Raw genomic sequence first — 18,224 nt, forward strand, 5'->3', positions numbered from 1 at the left:
TGGGGGGTTGCATGTGGCAGCACAAGATTTTGCAGAAAACGGTTTGTTGTTAAATATGAATTTTGGTTAAACAAAATTACAGTACCCTTTTTTAGGGGTTTGTGTTAGAATATTCTCTCCCTCAGCTGTGTACATCAATATTCATGCAATAAGCCTATCACTTCTTGCTCTTAGTTTTGTTTCATGGTACTGTGGGATAAAAGATCCAAGTCTTACCTTTCCAGGCAGTTTCCTTACAGATGTTAGATATAATGAACGAATAAAGACTAATTTGATCACAGTTTAATTGCCGTCTAGTTTCGTTAATCAGAAAGGTTACATCAAAACTGACATCACAACAAACAGAACTGCTTCCTTAGTTTTATCTCTGGATTCATGAAATAGGAATAGAAAAGCCAATTACATAAAATTGCTTCCTTTTTCATTATTGGTTTGATCTTGTTTAACAATACCAAGTCTGTGCTTATATACACTGCTGCTATACCAAGAATAAAAAAGGATACTGATTGCAGCTGCGTATTTCTAAGCAGGGAACTTCATGGCAGAGATACTCTGCTGTCATGGAGAAGGCAGATCAGTGAGGAGATGCCTGTAGTACTCCTGATTTTTACCATGTATGTAACCATGCAGAGGAAAATGAAATCTCAGTTTGTCACGTATTCATTTCAGGTTGGCATTTAAGAGAATATTTAGTACTTAGGTGGTGTAAAGATCTGAGCAAAGGTCAGACCATACTGTGTTGAAAAGCTCATGTCTGTATTGCTACAGGAAAATAACTCTCACTTAGGACAGGCATCTTGGGAGTTGCCACTTGCACCTGTAATGTTGAATACATGCTTCGCCCAACACAAGCAACTTGTTGGATGTGGTGCAAGACAGAATTTTTCTTCTGTTTGTAGATGTTCAGACAGCCACACACAGGTGTCTCTACAGTAAAGCTGGCCACTAGGAGCAGGTAGCTACCCTGCTCTGAAGAGTGCAAGGGGAAGAACATAGCCCAGAACAGGCAGATGGAGCGTACTCCAGGATGCTTTCTCTTGGGTGTTCTGAAATCTAAATGGGCAGGCAAATTGTTGCTCACAAAGCAAACCTAGTGCTCTGGTTAGGCATCAGACTCTCAGGTACACATCAAAGCTCTGGTGAAGTAACAACTGGATTTTCACTGCATAAAATGCCTCTGAGGCAAAGGAAGCAATGGTGCTCCCCTGGTTAGGAGTGCATGGGAACTGCTGGGCTCAACTGCCAACGCTACCTGATGACTGTGTTTAAGCAGGATGACTGCTCCTGCTGCTGGCCATTGCCTTGGAAGTGGTGGCTGCTGAGTGTGGGATTTAAAATCATTTCTAGCTTTCTTCAGGCATAGCTACAAACCTGTGCTGTTTTGGGCTCTTTTTTTAATGATTGTGAAGATGTTTAAAGATGCAAATACATGTCTAGTTAATGGTTTAGAGGCATAGGCACCTTTTAAACAAATCGGTTCTTAAGAGGACATGATCCTGGAAAGCTCTTCTGAGAGATTTTGGTGATCCTTACACTGCAGAAGTGAAGGGATTCAGCATTGCAAGCACCCAGAGGAATGTGGCAGGCTCTACCTTCACTGCAGGCATTGCCATCTCTGCTGTATTTATTTGAGCTTGCGCCAAGTGTTATGGAAATAAAGAGATTAAATACACCCTCTGTTCCCCAATTCCACTTACCATTGCTATTCTAAGTGGCTCCCACAGTCTCCAGGGATGCTGAGAGAAATTAGTAGGAAGATGGGTTGTAAGTTGTATGTCAGTGAGCTCCAGTTGTCAGTCAGCAACCATTCATTACCTGTCAAGTGCTTGTCAGTATGTACAGTCACACTGCCTGTGACCTCCAGCAGCCGTAGCTTACACACCACAGCTTAGAGGGGCAGAACAGGCCACTCATAAACCTCAGGAATGCTTTCGGGCTTGGGGATAGCCAAGGTATAGGCATGAAGAAATGAATTTTCTGCAAGGGTCTGTTCTGCCTAAGATAAAACCAAGCGCAACAAAAAAAGCCAGCACCTGCCTGGCATCCAGGATGGGCAGGAAAGCTGCACCTCTGAAAGCCATTGACATAAGAAGGAGCACAGGCAGGGTAGTTTCTTGAACTGGACAGAATAGGAGTAAAACATTAGGCCTATTGGGAAGTAAAGTAGACAAGAGCTTACAATAAAGAACTAGCTCGCTGCAAGTGATGAGAGAGAGAGACTCTTTGCCAAGGCCTGTAGTGGCAGAACAAGGGGTAATGGTTTTAAACTAAACGAGGTTTTAAACTAAAGAGTAGGTTTTGACTAGATCTAAGGAAGGATTTTTTCACACTGAGGGTGGTGAAACACTGGCAGAGGTTGCCCAGAGAGGTGGTAGCTGCCCCGTCCCTGAAAAGATTCAAGGTCAGGTTGGACAGGCTCTTGAGCAACCTGATGTAGTTGCAGATGTCCCTGCCCATGGCAGGGGGTGTTGGACTACATGATCTTTAAAGGTCTCTTCCAACCTGAACTGTTCTGTGACTGCCACCAAAAAACAGGTCTTCACTGACAGACAAAGGTGCATACAGGCTTTCATAGGTTTTAAGTGTCGATCCACTAGTGGTATCAGCAAAGTAAAGAAGGGCAGGCTTCCTAAGTTTTGTGTTGGGTGGGAGAAGCCTCTGTGGATTCAGGATTAAAATGGTTGGAGAGAGAACTGTACCTGCTGGCTTCAGAAGAGAAAGCTTCAGTCACAGGCAGGGTTATCTCAGAGGAAAACTATGACAGCAGGAAGGTGAGTAGCTGTTCCGCTTGGCTACATTGATCTGTCCTGGATAAGCTTCTCTATTGATCAGACCCTTTTATTGAGGTCTGGCACTGCTGAGCAGGTTTCGCCTGTTTCTGCAGCCTTTAAACATTTGGACTGTGAGCTAAAGAAAGGCAAGGCTTGGTTAATGACTGACATGAGTGCCAGGTGAGCAGAGCCAGCATGCGTTCTGGGAGGTGTAGGAACAGGCACATCACAGCTGCAGTTTTTGCTGGACCTTCAGGGGGCTTTTAGACAAGGTGGGCTCACATAAACTGTGTGTATGTAAAGCATATGTAATAAACTTCTTTGGGAATCACCTGTGCATCTTCCTTCCATGGCTGACAGCCATGAATTTAAGATGATAGAGTACATCTGACAACATGGTCAAGTGTCCGGTCAGATGACATGGCAAAGTAGTAAGAAGTGGTCAAACAAAAGTTTTAGCCATCTTCCTGAAACGGAGAATCTGCCACTAGCCAATTACCAAATCTCTAGTGCCGAGTACTGAGTGGTGGGAGACACACAAATGCGTTTCCTCTCGCTCAGAGTTCAGGGTACAGACAGTGAATTGGGTAAGTGGCTGCCACTTCTGTCCTTCTGTCACTGCTGTAATGAATTGCCAGCTCCAGGAGATGGCCATCTGCCATTCTTAGTCTGCATGGTGGAGGAACTATATGAAAGGGCTTCCTCACAGAGATACTGCTGAGAAGTCATGAAGGGAGGCTTGGATGGTTTGGATGGCTCGAGAGGTGACTGACAAAGTTGACTGGAGGCTGCCCAGAAGACTCTGCTGTCCAAGCCACCTCTGTTAGGCACAGACGAATCCAACCTTAGGCTAGGCATGGAGCCCAGAACGGCCAGCATCCCTGCCCTCCCACCCCTTCCAATCCAGAGGGGTGATTGGATCCAGAAGTCTGTCTGGTCCCGTTAAGAGGCAGGAGCCGTCGGGCTGTGGGTGCAGGACCCAGCTGTCACTGGCGCAGCACACAGCGTTGTCTGATGGCTTTGCGTGTTTCATCCACGGCAGGAGCAACGTTACATGCTGCAGCATCTGCTGCCCGTGGCCCAGCCTGCGTTACGGAGCAGGGTGCAGGAGGATCCTGTGAAGGAATAGTGGGGAATTGCTCACACAGGAGTTGGACTCGGGTCTGGCAGAAGAGGCAGCCTGGTCGACTAAAGCAGGCACATACCAACACTCTTGAACAGGTTCCGAGTTCTGCTGCCTACAGAACAACACAGAGAGAGGAGGGTTATACTCTGACTCCCTCTGGCCACCCAAAATAATAGGCAATGCTTTCTTCCATAGAACAGAAAAGCACTGAAGTGTTTCTGGGGTTTTTTGTTTCTTTCTTTTGTGAGGTTGTTGGTTTTTTTTTTCTGTAATGGCATGTCGGAACAGGACAGTCTACTGTCAGCACCTACCAAATTACAGTGCTCAATAGCCTGTGTGGGCCAGTTGCGGCGGTCATTCTACGATGGCATGCATGGGGAAAGGAATGCAGAAGAGGTGTGTGGCAGCCATGCAAATCTGAGTACTGCTGAAGCTAAAAAATTCTTCAGTTTCCAGCACTTGAGTATTCAATGCACATAGAGACAAACACTTCAAGAAGACCGTGGGTTTTTTTAATTCTTGGAACAATGAGAGATAGGGAGCAAGAGAGACAAGGGACAGCATTACATGACATAAAACCAAACTCCTAGGTTCTATATAAGGGATCGAATCTCAAATGTAGGATGCGATCCTATAGAGTGACTCATTCTTACTGCTGACAGGTACATCAGGATTTTCTTTCCATGGGAAACATTTGTAGACCTCACTAGCACATTACTGTATGAACTAACCGAAGTGGTACATCCCTGAAAGTGTAACGATTAAAGGTATATTTTGCCTCCCAGAAAAGTGTGCACTAACACACACCACTAACAAAATGCCTCTGGAAACAATGACAAACAGTTGTTTTGCCATAATGAAATTTGTGAAGGAAATTGGGAATGATTACTTGACATTTGTGTTTGTGGGGAGATATTAATTAGCTGATCTTCCTCCAGCCTTCAGCAATCACAATTTGTTTTGTTTCCATCCATTAACACAGATTTTAGTGTGACTGGACACGTAGTGATTTTGTACATTTTTTGACTGGGAAGTCACACTAAATTTTTAAAAAGAAAATAAGGGAAACCTAGTAAAAAAAAAAATCCCACAAACAAACAGGTTTTCTCTATTCATGTTTGTCTTTGGGGTTGCGGGGAGAAAGGGAAGAAGTGGGAAAAGAACATGTCATATTTTCCAGAACAGCTTTATTTCCCTTCTATTAGAGCTCTTCCCTTCCTGTGAGAATCAAAGTTCTTCTTTCTGAATCCTTAATGAAAGAAAAACGCTCAGTGGGGACCATAGCCCCATCATGGAACAGAGCAGGAAACGGAGTAAGCAGGTGGTCTGCCCATGTCACAGGCTTTTCTGGTCACTAACTAGAAAAGATGGCATCTAGAAAATAACGAAACCAAAAAGGAATATGCTGGATAAAAATAATACAGTGTAAGGGCTAATCTCTTGCCAATCAGATGAGGTATAAGGAAAATGTGACTATGATGGGAGTTCTGATTTCATTAGGAGTCATCTGCTGCCAGCACTGGGACTGGCCAACCCAGGGCAGCTCCTTCAGCCAGTGCTCTTCTGCAGGAGACATGACCTCTCAGAACAGGATTTATATGAGCTGTGACAATGAGTATTATGTATTCTGTAAGAAATTTCTGTAAGGTATTAAAACTATCACTACCCATAAGAAGTTTAGATGAATTACTTTTATAATGGGGGGGATAAAATGAGGATTTTGAAAGCACTGTTACTACCAGAAATTCATCTTTCTTAATATTTACTAGGACAAAAAAGTAGGTAGGAAAGAATGAAAACACATGGGGATTTCTTTCTTTTTCTGTCTTAGCAAAGACGATCCTAGGAGAAAATTAAGAGAGGGAACTAAACCATCACTTCAGCTATTCATTTTAAACAACTTCAAGCACATTTAAAAAGATGTTTTCAGCATGTTACTAAGAAAAACCTCGTAACTGCATTGGTGCCAACTGAGTTGCAGTAGCAATGGAAAAAATCAGAAAGTCAAACTAAGGAAGTGAAGAAATTTTGGCAATGCAGTGATGGAGTTAGTTTCTTTCATTTACTCAGGAAAATCATAGGCTTGAACCTGCCCCGCTTGTTCTCCCATAGATTTTAAGAGTAATCAACCAAAATGTGCATGGTAAGTAAGAACACTTGTCAATTTATGCCTCATCCTCAGTACAGGCAAGCTTAAGAGATTGAATTTTCCAGCTGTTTCACATCCCTTTAATCAGTGAAACAAAATCTGAATAAAAATAAATTGTGAATAAAACTTGCATATTATTTCTGGTGCTTCCTGGGGCTGTAAAATTCATGTTAGCCCCTCCCAGCATGAAATTAGACCTGGCCTTTGTGGAGTGTCAAGCACACAACTGTTCGTGTCTCATTGCTGTAATGTAATATAAATATCAAACAATAATTGAAAAGAGACAAATGACAGATTTTAAAAAATGTACCTAGAAATAAATTATATGCATTTTTGAAGATAAGAAAAAACAGTCACAAAGATTTCCTAGAACGTGAAACACTTTGGTGGCTGTAATGCATTAGCATAACAAAGTGGTTGACTTCAAGTAAAGACTTTTCTCATTTGCAAACTTGTCAATTCTGTCAGCTGAATACAGTTAATGGGCAATAAACTGATGCATACTTGATCTCTCTTTGCATGTGCTGTTTTAAATCTTTTACAGAGCTTCTAAGTAAGTTTTTAATTTGTGGAAAATTTTTTTTGTGGGCAAGAAACAAAAATAGAGAGTTATATATACATTACACTGTTTCTTTTAGAAAGCTGTTAGAAATGGACTATTCAATGCCTATCCAAAGCTGATGTATTTAAACTATAATAAGTAGATAGAGACACTTGATAATCACCTTAACAGGGTTTACTGACCTGGAAGGTAGAAAGTAGTGTTCATCCATAGGAAGTCAGTATGTGCATGGCTACATACGTTCCAAACACTTCAATATCTAGCAATCTTCCTATCATAGCCTTGCTTTCAAAAAGACAAGTTTATTCTTTTAAGGAAAAAAAGTCTGAAAGACAGAAAAATCTTTTAAAACGGCTGCAGCAAACCAGGGTGTTTTAATCTATATATTGTCTGACCAGCTAAGGTTATCTCAGATCTTCGTGACAGACTTTATAGGAAAAAAAATCCTGCTCGTACTCAAGCAATCACCAGACAACATTCCTCTTGTATGAAAATAATATACCTTTAATTTATTTACAAGACTGACCAACTGGATGAAGTGGCTGTACTTCAGATGCACTGCAAGAGTTTTCATTAGTGAACTCTGTCACTATTCATATGTCTGTATTTTCTTGATATCAGTTATAAAACATACAATCAAACAAATCATGAAAGGATTTCAAAGGGTGAGATAAAAGGAATGTACACAGAAATTAGACAGAAGTTAAGAGAAAAAAACAATTAAAAACTTTCTATACCCATTTTCAAAAATGTAATTTTAAAAGGTGTAAATTGTTTTTTCACTACTTAGTAGATAATATGATTGGACTGCTTTTTTGACTTAATGTCAACATCTACAGTAAAAGCCAGTAGGTCTCACATTTGCATGCTAGCTAGTAACATCTGTCAATTGTAGAAAAGTTTAATATATATCGAATTCTTCTGGGAGCTTTGACATCACTAAGTGGTGAAACATGTATGACATTAAGATAAGAAAATATAATTATATTTCTTACCTTCTGGCCAGCCATTTGCAACAAATTAAGCAGCTGTTAATATTTTCTGTCATTTTATATCTCCCATAAAAGTGCATGTAAAAAAATTCCACAGAGGTGCTAGGTAGCATACAATTACAAGAGAAAGTCTTGGTTTCTGATACATTCAATTTGCTAAATTTATGCACTAAAATGAAAGGTAAGATGCAGACACCGTGGTATCAGTTCCTTGTCTTTGGTAAAATGTTTTTGTTTTATTATAGCCATATTTGCTTTGATATCCATTTTGTGCATGGTCTGCTATTATTTAAACCAACAGGAAACATTTAAATGGATATAAACAGTATCAGTGTATTTTTTAGTACATTCATGACTTTCTTCATACATTCTTTGAGAATGTTGCTAGCATATGGGGAAAATGAGGAAATGCTAGTATCTATTATGATTTATTCCCAGTTTAACATAATACTTTTCCTAGTTGTTGCCATTAGGAAAAAAAGTTTTGTTTTGCTTTTCAAAGAAAGGGATCAATATGACTCTAAGAACAATAAATTCTAAAAATCTGAAGTAAAAATATCAAGTATTTTGTACTTTCTTACAAATGCTAAAATAGAAAATTACACTGGAACTGAATGAAAATTTGATAGTATGACCCATCTAAGTAAACAACAAAGGACCACAGAAAACATCAACAACTGCTCCAAGGTGTTCCAGCGACGGTCAGTAAGCGATCATTGTCTTTACTGTCTTAAAAATCCATGTTTGACTCTCTCTCACCATTTCTATCAGTATTAAAAGAAAAAAAAAAAAAGAGGAAAACCAGTTTTAAAGCAGCACTCTTCAGTGACAAGTCATACAGCAAATTCACATTGGGTTCTGGGTGGTCTTTGTTACACTTGAACATATTAATGATGCAAACTTGACCGTATGAACCTAAGTTATACATACACAGTTATGCCTCCAAATAGCTACTAATTACACTAAATCAATTTGGCAAAGTGAGGGAGTTCAACATCCCTACACTCGAAATATCCAGGTGCTGCTGCAATCACGCAAAGAATGAGTTACATTACCACAGCTGATACGTGGGGACCCTGAAACACTGAATTCCATCACAAAATCAATCTTTGCACGTACTTTTTTTAATATGCAATTCAATATGAACACTGGAAACCTTTGGAATCATGATTTTGATAGAGAGCAAGGTCTAAAATTTTTCTAAGTTCTTCTTTTGGGTCTTTTTGTTGTTGTCTTTGTTATTTTACAAATAGAATTGCAAACAGTCAATGGCAAGACATTCCATGGGTATAGGCTTGGGTCTGTTCTGCTGGCTTTATTCAGACAAGCCATCCTCAGCCACACCAGCAGTGACACTGCACAAAACAAAAAAAGAGCTCACAGGGGCAGGATCAAGCTTGTGGTGTCAATATAAAAAAAAACCCCTTCATACTGTGTCTATGCTCACGTCTCAATTCGTCAACAGTTAATTTTTGGTTTTAGAAATAAAACCTGGGTAACAGTCAAACATGCAGATGACACCATTCTGACCCATTATTTGACACGGTATTATTATCTTCCGTGTCACAGTATCATCAAGAACAAAACAAATGTGAAGCTGCAACAACTGTAGAAGCAAAGTCTGATATTCCAATGATTTCCAATGAACATGGCACTTTCAAAGTTAAATTAAGTTTAAATTTCAAACTCCGAATTAACTAACAAGACTGTTTATAAGGGTATAATGAAAAACTGCCCCTGAAGAGCACAATGATTTTAAAAAAAAATCTTTATTATTAGAAAGTGATAAAAAAAGGAAGATGCAGAAATGGGGAGTGGAGTAATACAGTTTCAATACATGTTTTTGTACCAGTGAAAATCATGCTTTTAGCGAGTCACTGATAGCTCTATCACTGATGACTTACGGTCTTTACCCATGTACAAATGTAGTAAGCCACTTCCCACTGCTGCGGTGCCCACATAGATGCAACACACACATTAAAACGCAACAAACTTAGTGCCTGACTGTCCTGGATGCTGAGCACTCCCAGCTCCTGACAGGCCCCTCAGTCTAAACCAAAGCATAATCCTGACAATAATTTAGTGGTCAAAGTCTTAGGAATTTAAGAGCCTGTCACTTTTTTGCTTTCTTTGCTTTTTTCAGTATATCACACTTTTTTCTATTAGGACGCCGGCACCTTTCATCAATGCTCGGTATACATTCATAATGCCATACTTCTTCCATTTTCTCCACGGGATAAACTGCCTCCACATAATGACGGATCAGTCTCAGTCTGATAGGATCAAGCTGTTTTTTGTTACAAGCACCTGAATGGTTGTATTGCAGTCTGAGATTCTCCGGAGTAAAGAGTTCAGGAAAGAGTCTTACAAGAAGCCTGGCAGCAAAGTTGCCAACCGACAGGCTCTGCTGCACTATCTCTCTTACCTCCTTATCAGACAGCAAATACAGAGAAGGCACAGGGAAGTCTGGATTAGGAACAACGAGTTCATCGAGTGGTATCTTGCAAAAATCCTTGCTACTTCTTTCTGGTGGCAGTGGCGGCCCTTCAAATTCTTCTCGAAACCTCTCAGGGTTTATTGCATAGCTGAGAAATTCCCTCCTGTCAGGCCCCGGCATGTGGATTTTCCGTTGCTGTTGGTACGTGCGCCTTTGCTCCGTGTCTCTTCGCCGACACCTCTCGTCAAGCTTCCCAACAAACTCCAATGTCCACACTCTGTCGTTCTTTGCTCTGGGGTACAGTATCTGCACATAATGTCGAATTAATTTAATTCTAGTGGGGTCGAGCTGTTTCTTGCCTAAAGATCCACTACAGTTGTATTGCTTCCTTAAGTTTTCATGAGTAAACAGTTCAGGAAATAAGAGAACAAGCAATCGAGAGGCAAAGTTGCCTATGGAAAGACTGCTTTCATATATGCTTTTAATCTGTTCTTTGTTCAACAGGTAATCTGGGACAGGGACATCAAAATCAGGAGGGGGAAAGTCAAGTTTGTCAAAGTCTATGGGTACAAGCCAAATTTTTTTTGAGCGTCTGCCAGGTTTTTCATACTCAAAACTGTCTTCCACTTTTATGATTGATACATCATCCGGTAAACTAGAGGAATCGTAACAGTCATCTCTCATCTGATCACATTCACTTCCATCCATATATGTATTTTCAAGCTCATCATTTATTCGCTGAACACATTGCTGCAACCAGGCTTCTTCTTCTTGCACATCTGGAAAGTAAATTTCAGTGTACCTACGGATTATCTGAAGCCGATGAGGATCCAGCAGTTGTTTCCCAGAGTCTCCATAGCAGCTGTACCTTTCAGCTAATTTTCTGTGGTCAAAGAGTTCCGGAAACAGTCTGTGTAACAAAAAAACAGAAAATTCCCCTGGAGAAGAAGCTTCATCTAAAAATTCATTGAGATCCTGAGCATCCAGCATGTAATCTGAGCCAATGGCATTACTCCTGTCCAAGGACAAAGCTTCCTCCTGATCTTTATCCTCCATAAAATGAGAGGATTCGACCTGCTCAGTATCATAAAAACTGGACGATTGCACATTCTGCTGACTGTTTTCCATTTCCCTTTGAGCCCAAAATCTATTGAAAAAATCATTGACTTGAGGCAAACACTCCACCTGCCACACAGCTGTATTCTTCACAGAAGGATAACAAACTTCCACATAGTTACGGATAAGCTGCAGATGAAGAGATTCAAGTTTCCTTTTGTTGAGAAAGCCGCATGCACTGCAGCTTCTGCTGAACTCATCGTCGCTGAAGAGCTCTGGGAAGAGCTGCACTAGCAACCGGCAAGCTAAGTCTCCGCCTGATGTGCTTTGATCCATGATTTGTTTGAGTTCCGCGGAAGTCAGCTGGTACTCTGGGGGAGGCTTGAAGTCTGCAACGGACTCTGCTGGACTGACTTGTTTTTTAATTCTGCTAACCTCCAAAGACAACAGGTCAACTTTACTGTGAAGCTGCGTCATATTGGTATTGAGGGTGTTAAGCGTGTAAAACATTTTCTGTATCAAAGAATATATATTTGGGTCAGAATCTGCGGTGGCTGCTGTTATGGCAATGGCTGCAGCTGAGTCCCTTTTGCGTTGATCATTCAAAGTCCGAAGATGTGAGGGACTGCTGGGGTTGATTTTTTCAAACAACTCGTAAGAAGCAAACTGCTCTGCTCCTGGCGGGTTCTTCTTCTCCGTGATTTTGTGTGAGATGCCGTAGAGAGGTTTTTTATAAGATGGAGTGGTTATGTCACTGAAGGATTCTTCTTCACAGAGCCACGTTACGTTAGGATTCTTGTTCTTGTTTGGCTGCTCTGCATTTACCTGAGTGGGTGAGCCAGTATCTCTGTTCTTCATGTTTGAAAGGGGGCCCTTTGAATGAATAAATATTGTATTAGTAAGACTGCCTTAAAAATATTAGCTATAAATATGTGCCTCTTAAGCAGGCATTGTTACATAAATATGCAACATATTTGCATATTTTGCAAGTTTGCATATTTGCAGTCCTCAATTTTCTCGAGAGGACTTAGTTGTGTCAAGAACATCAAAATTAATAAATTCACTAGGAAAAAAAATATAGTAAAGTATTATTGGTGGGGTTTTTTGTTTGTTTTGGCTCGTGGCTTTCTCCATGGAATAGAAATGTGATAATAATCCTTAGTACTCTTTACCCACAAAGCTCTAATACTCTCCCAAATTAAGTATCAATATGCTTCACCTTGCATATGAGGATCTTGGGCTCTAGAGAATTTGGGTGGCAACAAGTCAGCAACAGAGCCAAGAATAGAATCTAGATTTTCTAACCCGAGGTCCTGTGACCTTGCCACTGCCTCCAACAACTGCATTTAACGTTGCAGCACTCTCTTTAGGTTAGCTTTTGAAAATACCACAAAGGCTGTAAGACATCAAAATTATGCTTATTCTCTTCTTTCTGATGTGAAAGGTTTATATAGGGTTTTTTTAATCTTGATAATGGTGTACAATGCCTAAACAAGTTCTAAGAATTACTGTAATTTTAAAAAAGTATCCATTTAAATAACAAAAACTTAAAAACAAAGTGAGAAGTACCTTGGTATTGTCTTTTTGAAAAGGGAAGCCTAACATTTCTTTACTTCTGAAAGGCAGGGAAGTTTAGACTCATTGGTTTCTAATTTTCTAAATTACTAACATAAAAACCAGTAATGAGCTTTTAAGGAATTAATGTTCTCAATTTCTAACTCTTGCTCATTGCTTGAAATTGGAAGCAAGCATTTTCATCAACTCACAGCAAATATGCAGGGCTTGGGTGGGTTGGGTTTTTCTGAAAACACACGGATGTTGCAAATTCTTAGGAAGTTAAGTAGATACAACAGAATCAAAACCCAACATACAGAATTCAAACATGAGAAAACACTCACAGATTTTAGAGAAGACTGTACTGAAACATTTTGCTTGGCTTGTTCCACAGAACATTAATTAGATAAAAACCACAGAATTTGCATTCAATCACTAAAACAAATGGAACACAGACTTGAGGTCTGAGCTGAGAGCCACAAGCAATTTGAAATTCTAGTGAAGGCCCCACTATGTCTTACAGTGACAAACTTGAATTAAGATTCCTTTCTGAAAAAACAGAACTGTAACACTCATTAAATTAATCTGGTCCCTATGTGTACTCACACTTGGCATCTGCTTATTGCAGTGACAAATTGAATCTAATTATTTTTTCATTTCTAATGCAATGTATACTCAAAAGAGGCTCAGAAAGAAGAAGCTGGTTTCCCCTCCAAGTTTAAAAACCAGCAGACTCCATTAAATTGAAGTTGTGTTTCCAAGTTCTGTTCTCATTCACATCATACAACCCTACATATGAAACCTTGGGTTTTCACAACCAAGGCTGTGTGGATGGACAGATGATGAAATGAAAGCATAACGCAAAGGCAATATATTTTGCAATGCGCAAAATCCTTGCGTGGTGCCTAGGACACCTGACTTCCAGGTCCCATTTAGAAGACTGTCTCTCCAGTCCCACTCATATTTGTGTGAGAACAGCGAGGAACCAGAGTCCTGTAACACCACCAGCTATTAAAGGGTGACTTACCCCAGTAAGTGGTATGATATACCCTAACCAAATCAGCTCTTTGTGACTTGTAAAGTACCAGAACAGAAGAGACTGAATTGTGAGCAGGCTGTGATGCACATTGCTCCCACCTAACTGTAGGCTCCTACATTGGGACTAAAGTTGTCATACACCACCTATACTTGTCAGTGGAGAAGGAGAGGTATTTCCAGATGGTAACAGACCTCCCTCAAATAGACATCACCTGAAAGCAGGTCATGAAAATTTCCACTGACAAAAAACATAGTTCTGCTCCCCAGTCAGACACCCAGACTGAATTGCAAATTTCTTTTACCGTTTTAGATCAAAAGAACAAAACAAAACTGCTGTTCCAGAGAATACGTTTCTTACACATATGGTGAAACCTGCTGCCTAAGTAGCTAGCTCTTCCATTAACACTTCTGTTTACAAAGAATATTCCAAACGTTCCTTCACATACAGAGGATGATTCATTCAGTTCCTTCTCTACTAAACAGTTTGCCATGGGCCACCAGTCATCTGTCAGTTCTCGTCAGAACTCCTGCTGTACCTTTTCCCTAATTAATTACATAATAAAACTTGGCAATGTGGGGGTAACTTCTATTAATGTACACCTCAAACACAGGGCCAGGGCAAAGCAATATCAGAACGTGCATTAAACACCACAAATTCATGGTCTTAAGTATCTTATTGCACTTTGACAGTGAGTATTGTGAAAGTTTGCATTCTCGGTTTTGGACACAGTGCTCTGGAGGAGGAGAAGCGTTCACGCTAAGAACTATAGCAGATCTCTGCTGTGACGGCAGCACAACTTCTGCCCTTTCACTAATGCAGCTCACAGTATTTGGATCTGGTTGCGGGACGGATTTGGTTATCTGCATTTCAGAAACACATAGTCAGTGTTTGACTAACAGATAACAACACATTTGGGCCTGTATTTAAGGATTTTCTATTTCAGATGCATTCTCATGTTCTTTTCATTTTCTTTCTCTTGCTTTTAATTATCTTGTCTTTACAGAATTTCCATCTGGGAACAGCACTATCCACAGCATAAATACATGGCTTTTTGTAAATTCTCCAATCAAACTAGTATTTGATACTTTTTAATTAGTTTTCTGTTAACACTGATACTTAAATGTCAATGTATTTCAGATAATACTACATCCATTTAAGATGATCAGTTTTAATGTACCATCAAAAAATAAGCAAAGATATTGTTCTATGAGACTCAATGTACATAAGATAGTTCTGCTTTTTATATTAATTTGCACAGCAAGTTTTTATATTATATGCATTCTTTGAACATTTGCAAAATGCAGTATTTTGGTAAACATCGGCCAATGTAAGTAATTGTGAAATAGCCTCTCACATTATCACTCGGAGTCCTAAGCCAAGTTTTAAAAGTTGTTTAGCTATTGCTCTGCTCAGTGCTAAAGTCCAGCTAATTTATGACCTTTATTATGCTTAATAAAAAAAATATAAATATCTGTAAGAATACAGAACATATTATTCTAGCATATGAATAAAGAATAAATGTATGAGCAAGAAACAAAACGATTCTATCAAACACATGAGAACTTGGAAATGTCTTGCACATAAATTTTTTGAGCTTACAATCTTCTACACTTTTTTAAAAAGAAAATTAGGGAAAATTAATTTCTCGCTATGAAGTAACAATCAGAATTTTAAAAAAGCAAAACATCTTCTGATAGAATGTCATACATTACCAGGCTGGTGATATAATCACCAGCCCAATAGTACGGTTATATACATAAAAAGCACATCTCTCTCTATATCATACATAGATGCCTATGTGATGTGTAGCAAAAATATAGTACAAGCACAATATTCTCAAAAATCATTAACATTTTGTCCTCTGTTTAAATACAAATAGTTAATGAAGTCATCAACTAAAACAAATTACTGGTACTAGAAAAGTAATTAACTTTAAAAATGTTGTTAGGATTGAGGACTATTTCTGATTGGTTATTTAACTAATCATGTTGATTCACTGGGGTCAGTCAAGAATGAATTTTCATCATTGTTACTGGGTCACTTTCTGATATTATAAGTCCAAAGTTATAATTCAGTGCAAATAAATTTAAAAATTTACTAAATGCAGACAGCAAACAGTAAAATCCAAAGCAAGCACAGTTCAGAGACCATTATGAAGCTCTTTTAAGTATCTGAATGTAAGTAAAACAACTGTAAAAAGAGAAAGAGAAAGGAAAAAAAGAAATGGTGTAATAAGATTAAAAACTACCTACCACAGGCATTCAGGGTAAAAAAAAACAGCCCCGAGAAGTCAGAGAGATGAGAGTCAAGAAAAAGAAATATGAAGAGCTATGGCTGGAAAGGAGAAATGAAATGCACAAATACAACATGGAATAACTGGCTAGGTAGCAGAACAGCAGAAAAGGATATGTGCATTAGAGTAGGTCATAAACTAAATATAACCCAGGGCCTGAAGTTATTCAAAAGAGGATGAATTTGAATCTAGGTTATTTTAATAAAGTGCTGAGTGTGAAAAACAGGAGATCATTATACTGCTCTAGAGGGTGTTAGAAGAGGTGTGACTACCCAACACTGGACATTACCCTTTCAAGAATCTCAAAGAGAACAACAAAAATATAATGTGACTCCTGAAGAAGAGCTGAAGAAACAGAATTTTAGTCTGGGAAAGGAAGGGCTGAAGGTAGACAACATCACACCAATTTTCCCATGTACAGAAGACTTTTCTAGGAACAGATGATCACTGCTCTCCCTACTGGAAAGAACAAGGACAAAAAGAAACTTGCTCATTTTCAGCAAAGATTAATAAAAATCCCCAATTGCTAGAGAGGTGGAACACTAGAACATGATAACAGAATAGACTGGGCATCTCCTTTACCAGCTGGACAAACATCTGGATTGCCACAAGTGGGAATGCTGCACCAGAAGTTGTAATATATTCTGCTCTTGATATGCTGAAGTCTTCTGCATCCCTGCACTTTTATCGTTCAAGTAATACACAAATTTGTACTTGTCTCACTGACATCAAAATATGTGTCACAGAGGAAGAATTACAGCCCTGATTCTACCCTTGAGGATCCAGCTGAAGGACTGTGTGACATGAGAGGGACTGTAATCAGAGTCATGCTCAGTTAATCCAAATCACTACCTGCTCCTACATTCTCTGACAAACAACAAAAATATACTTCACATGAAGGAATTAACCTGTAAGTGTATTTCATAGATATAATCGCTCCCATGTTAAAGAAATACCCAGACAAGTAATGTGTGCAAACTGGGTTAGGATTAGCCATATTTGACTCAAACTCATTACTAATGCAAATCTAGTTAAATGACTTGCATTTTGCTTTATAGCAGCAATGAATTTAGCCTATGAAATATGAACAGAAAAATCACACAGTCATGGATAGAGAAGTCACCTCTTGTGTAAAGCGTCTTTTCTTCACACTGGGTAAGACATCTTGCTGGCTCCCTGAACCATCACAAGCAAGTGAGGTCTGTTTCCGTTTGTTGGAATCCTGTAGGCAAGTAACTGCGCCATCCAGTGAGTGTTTCTCAGCAGATCTGGATGTTACTGAGCAGTCTAGAGCTTCATCTTCATTTTCTGTTTCTACTTTCACAATATTTTTTTTAGGAATTTTTACTGGAAAAAGAGAAGGTTTAGAAAGATAAAGCACTCTCTCCAGAAAACCATGACACCCTTAATACAATCTTTTGTGGTTTGTTTCTCTTTATGAAAACGTGTTTTGAAGAACATTTTTTTTTATGACTTGTACAGTAAGTGTATGCTGAGGCCACCCCAAAATCATGTTTTTATTATGCTAGGAACCATTCAGTCATCCAGTAAATGACAGTTTCTTCCCCAAAGAAGAGTCTAAAGTATACACAAATAAAGTTACAGTAGGAAGATCTTTTTCAAGGGGGAGGAAGGATGTAGAGCAGAAAATATAACGAATAACAAAGGTAACAGTGTGTTTTAGATAGCTTTTTAAAAACCATTAATGCAATTTGTCTCGATCCAAGTGCATTCTTTATCAGGTTACACAGGCTTTCATTCAACACGTATTTTTGCCTGATCATAAATTACACAAAGTATAATATTTTACCTTCATCATCATCAGTGATTTCAGCTGAATTCATCTTCTATTTCACTACAGAACAAAACAAAAATACAAAAATAAATATCAGCATCTTCTGGAATCAGGAAATACCTACATCTGTTTTTGTATTTACTTTTAATCTAGAGCCACTGGGCATTAACAGCCCACAGACGCTTTCCAATCTGTACATATGTAGAATCTAGATACTTTCAGTAAATTTAATGGGCATCTGTGGACCTGTCAACATGCAAACTACACTGCAGACTACACGTGACAGCTAGGAATGTCTTTAAAACTACATGTCTTTTTCGAGCATGGAGAAAAGCAAGTAATTTTAAACTTCTCTATAAAGTATCTTGGCAGTATATAAATGGAATTTAACTGTATTAAACTCTCCGTCCTGTACCAAGTCACTATTTCTTATTAAAGTAAAATCTTTTT

At 39.1% G+C, this 18,224-nt stretch overlaps 1 protein-coding gene across 1 annotated transcript; it reads right to left on the bottom strand.

Annotated features, from left to right (window-relative positions):
* Window positions 1-9,713: 9,713 nt before the first annotated feature.
* On the bottom strand, window positions 9,714-17,823 carry BEND3 (BEN domain containing 3; the record flags this gene model as incomplete). Its single annotated transcript, XM_081997110.1, has 3 exons — window positions 9,714-11,966; window positions 17,103-17,326; window positions 17,790-17,823. 3 exons carry the CDS (start codon window positions 17,821-17,823, stop codon window positions 9,714-9,716), a joined length of 2,511 nt encoding a protein of 836 aa, XP_081853236.1.
* Window positions 17,824-18,224: the final 401 nt, after the last annotated feature.

This window comes from Phaethon aethereus, assembly GCF_964289735.1.
Source record: "Phaethon aethereus genome assembly, chromosome: 3".
NCBI lineage: Eukaryota > Metazoa > Chordata > Aves > Phaethontiformes > Phaethontidae > Phaethon > Phaethon aethereus.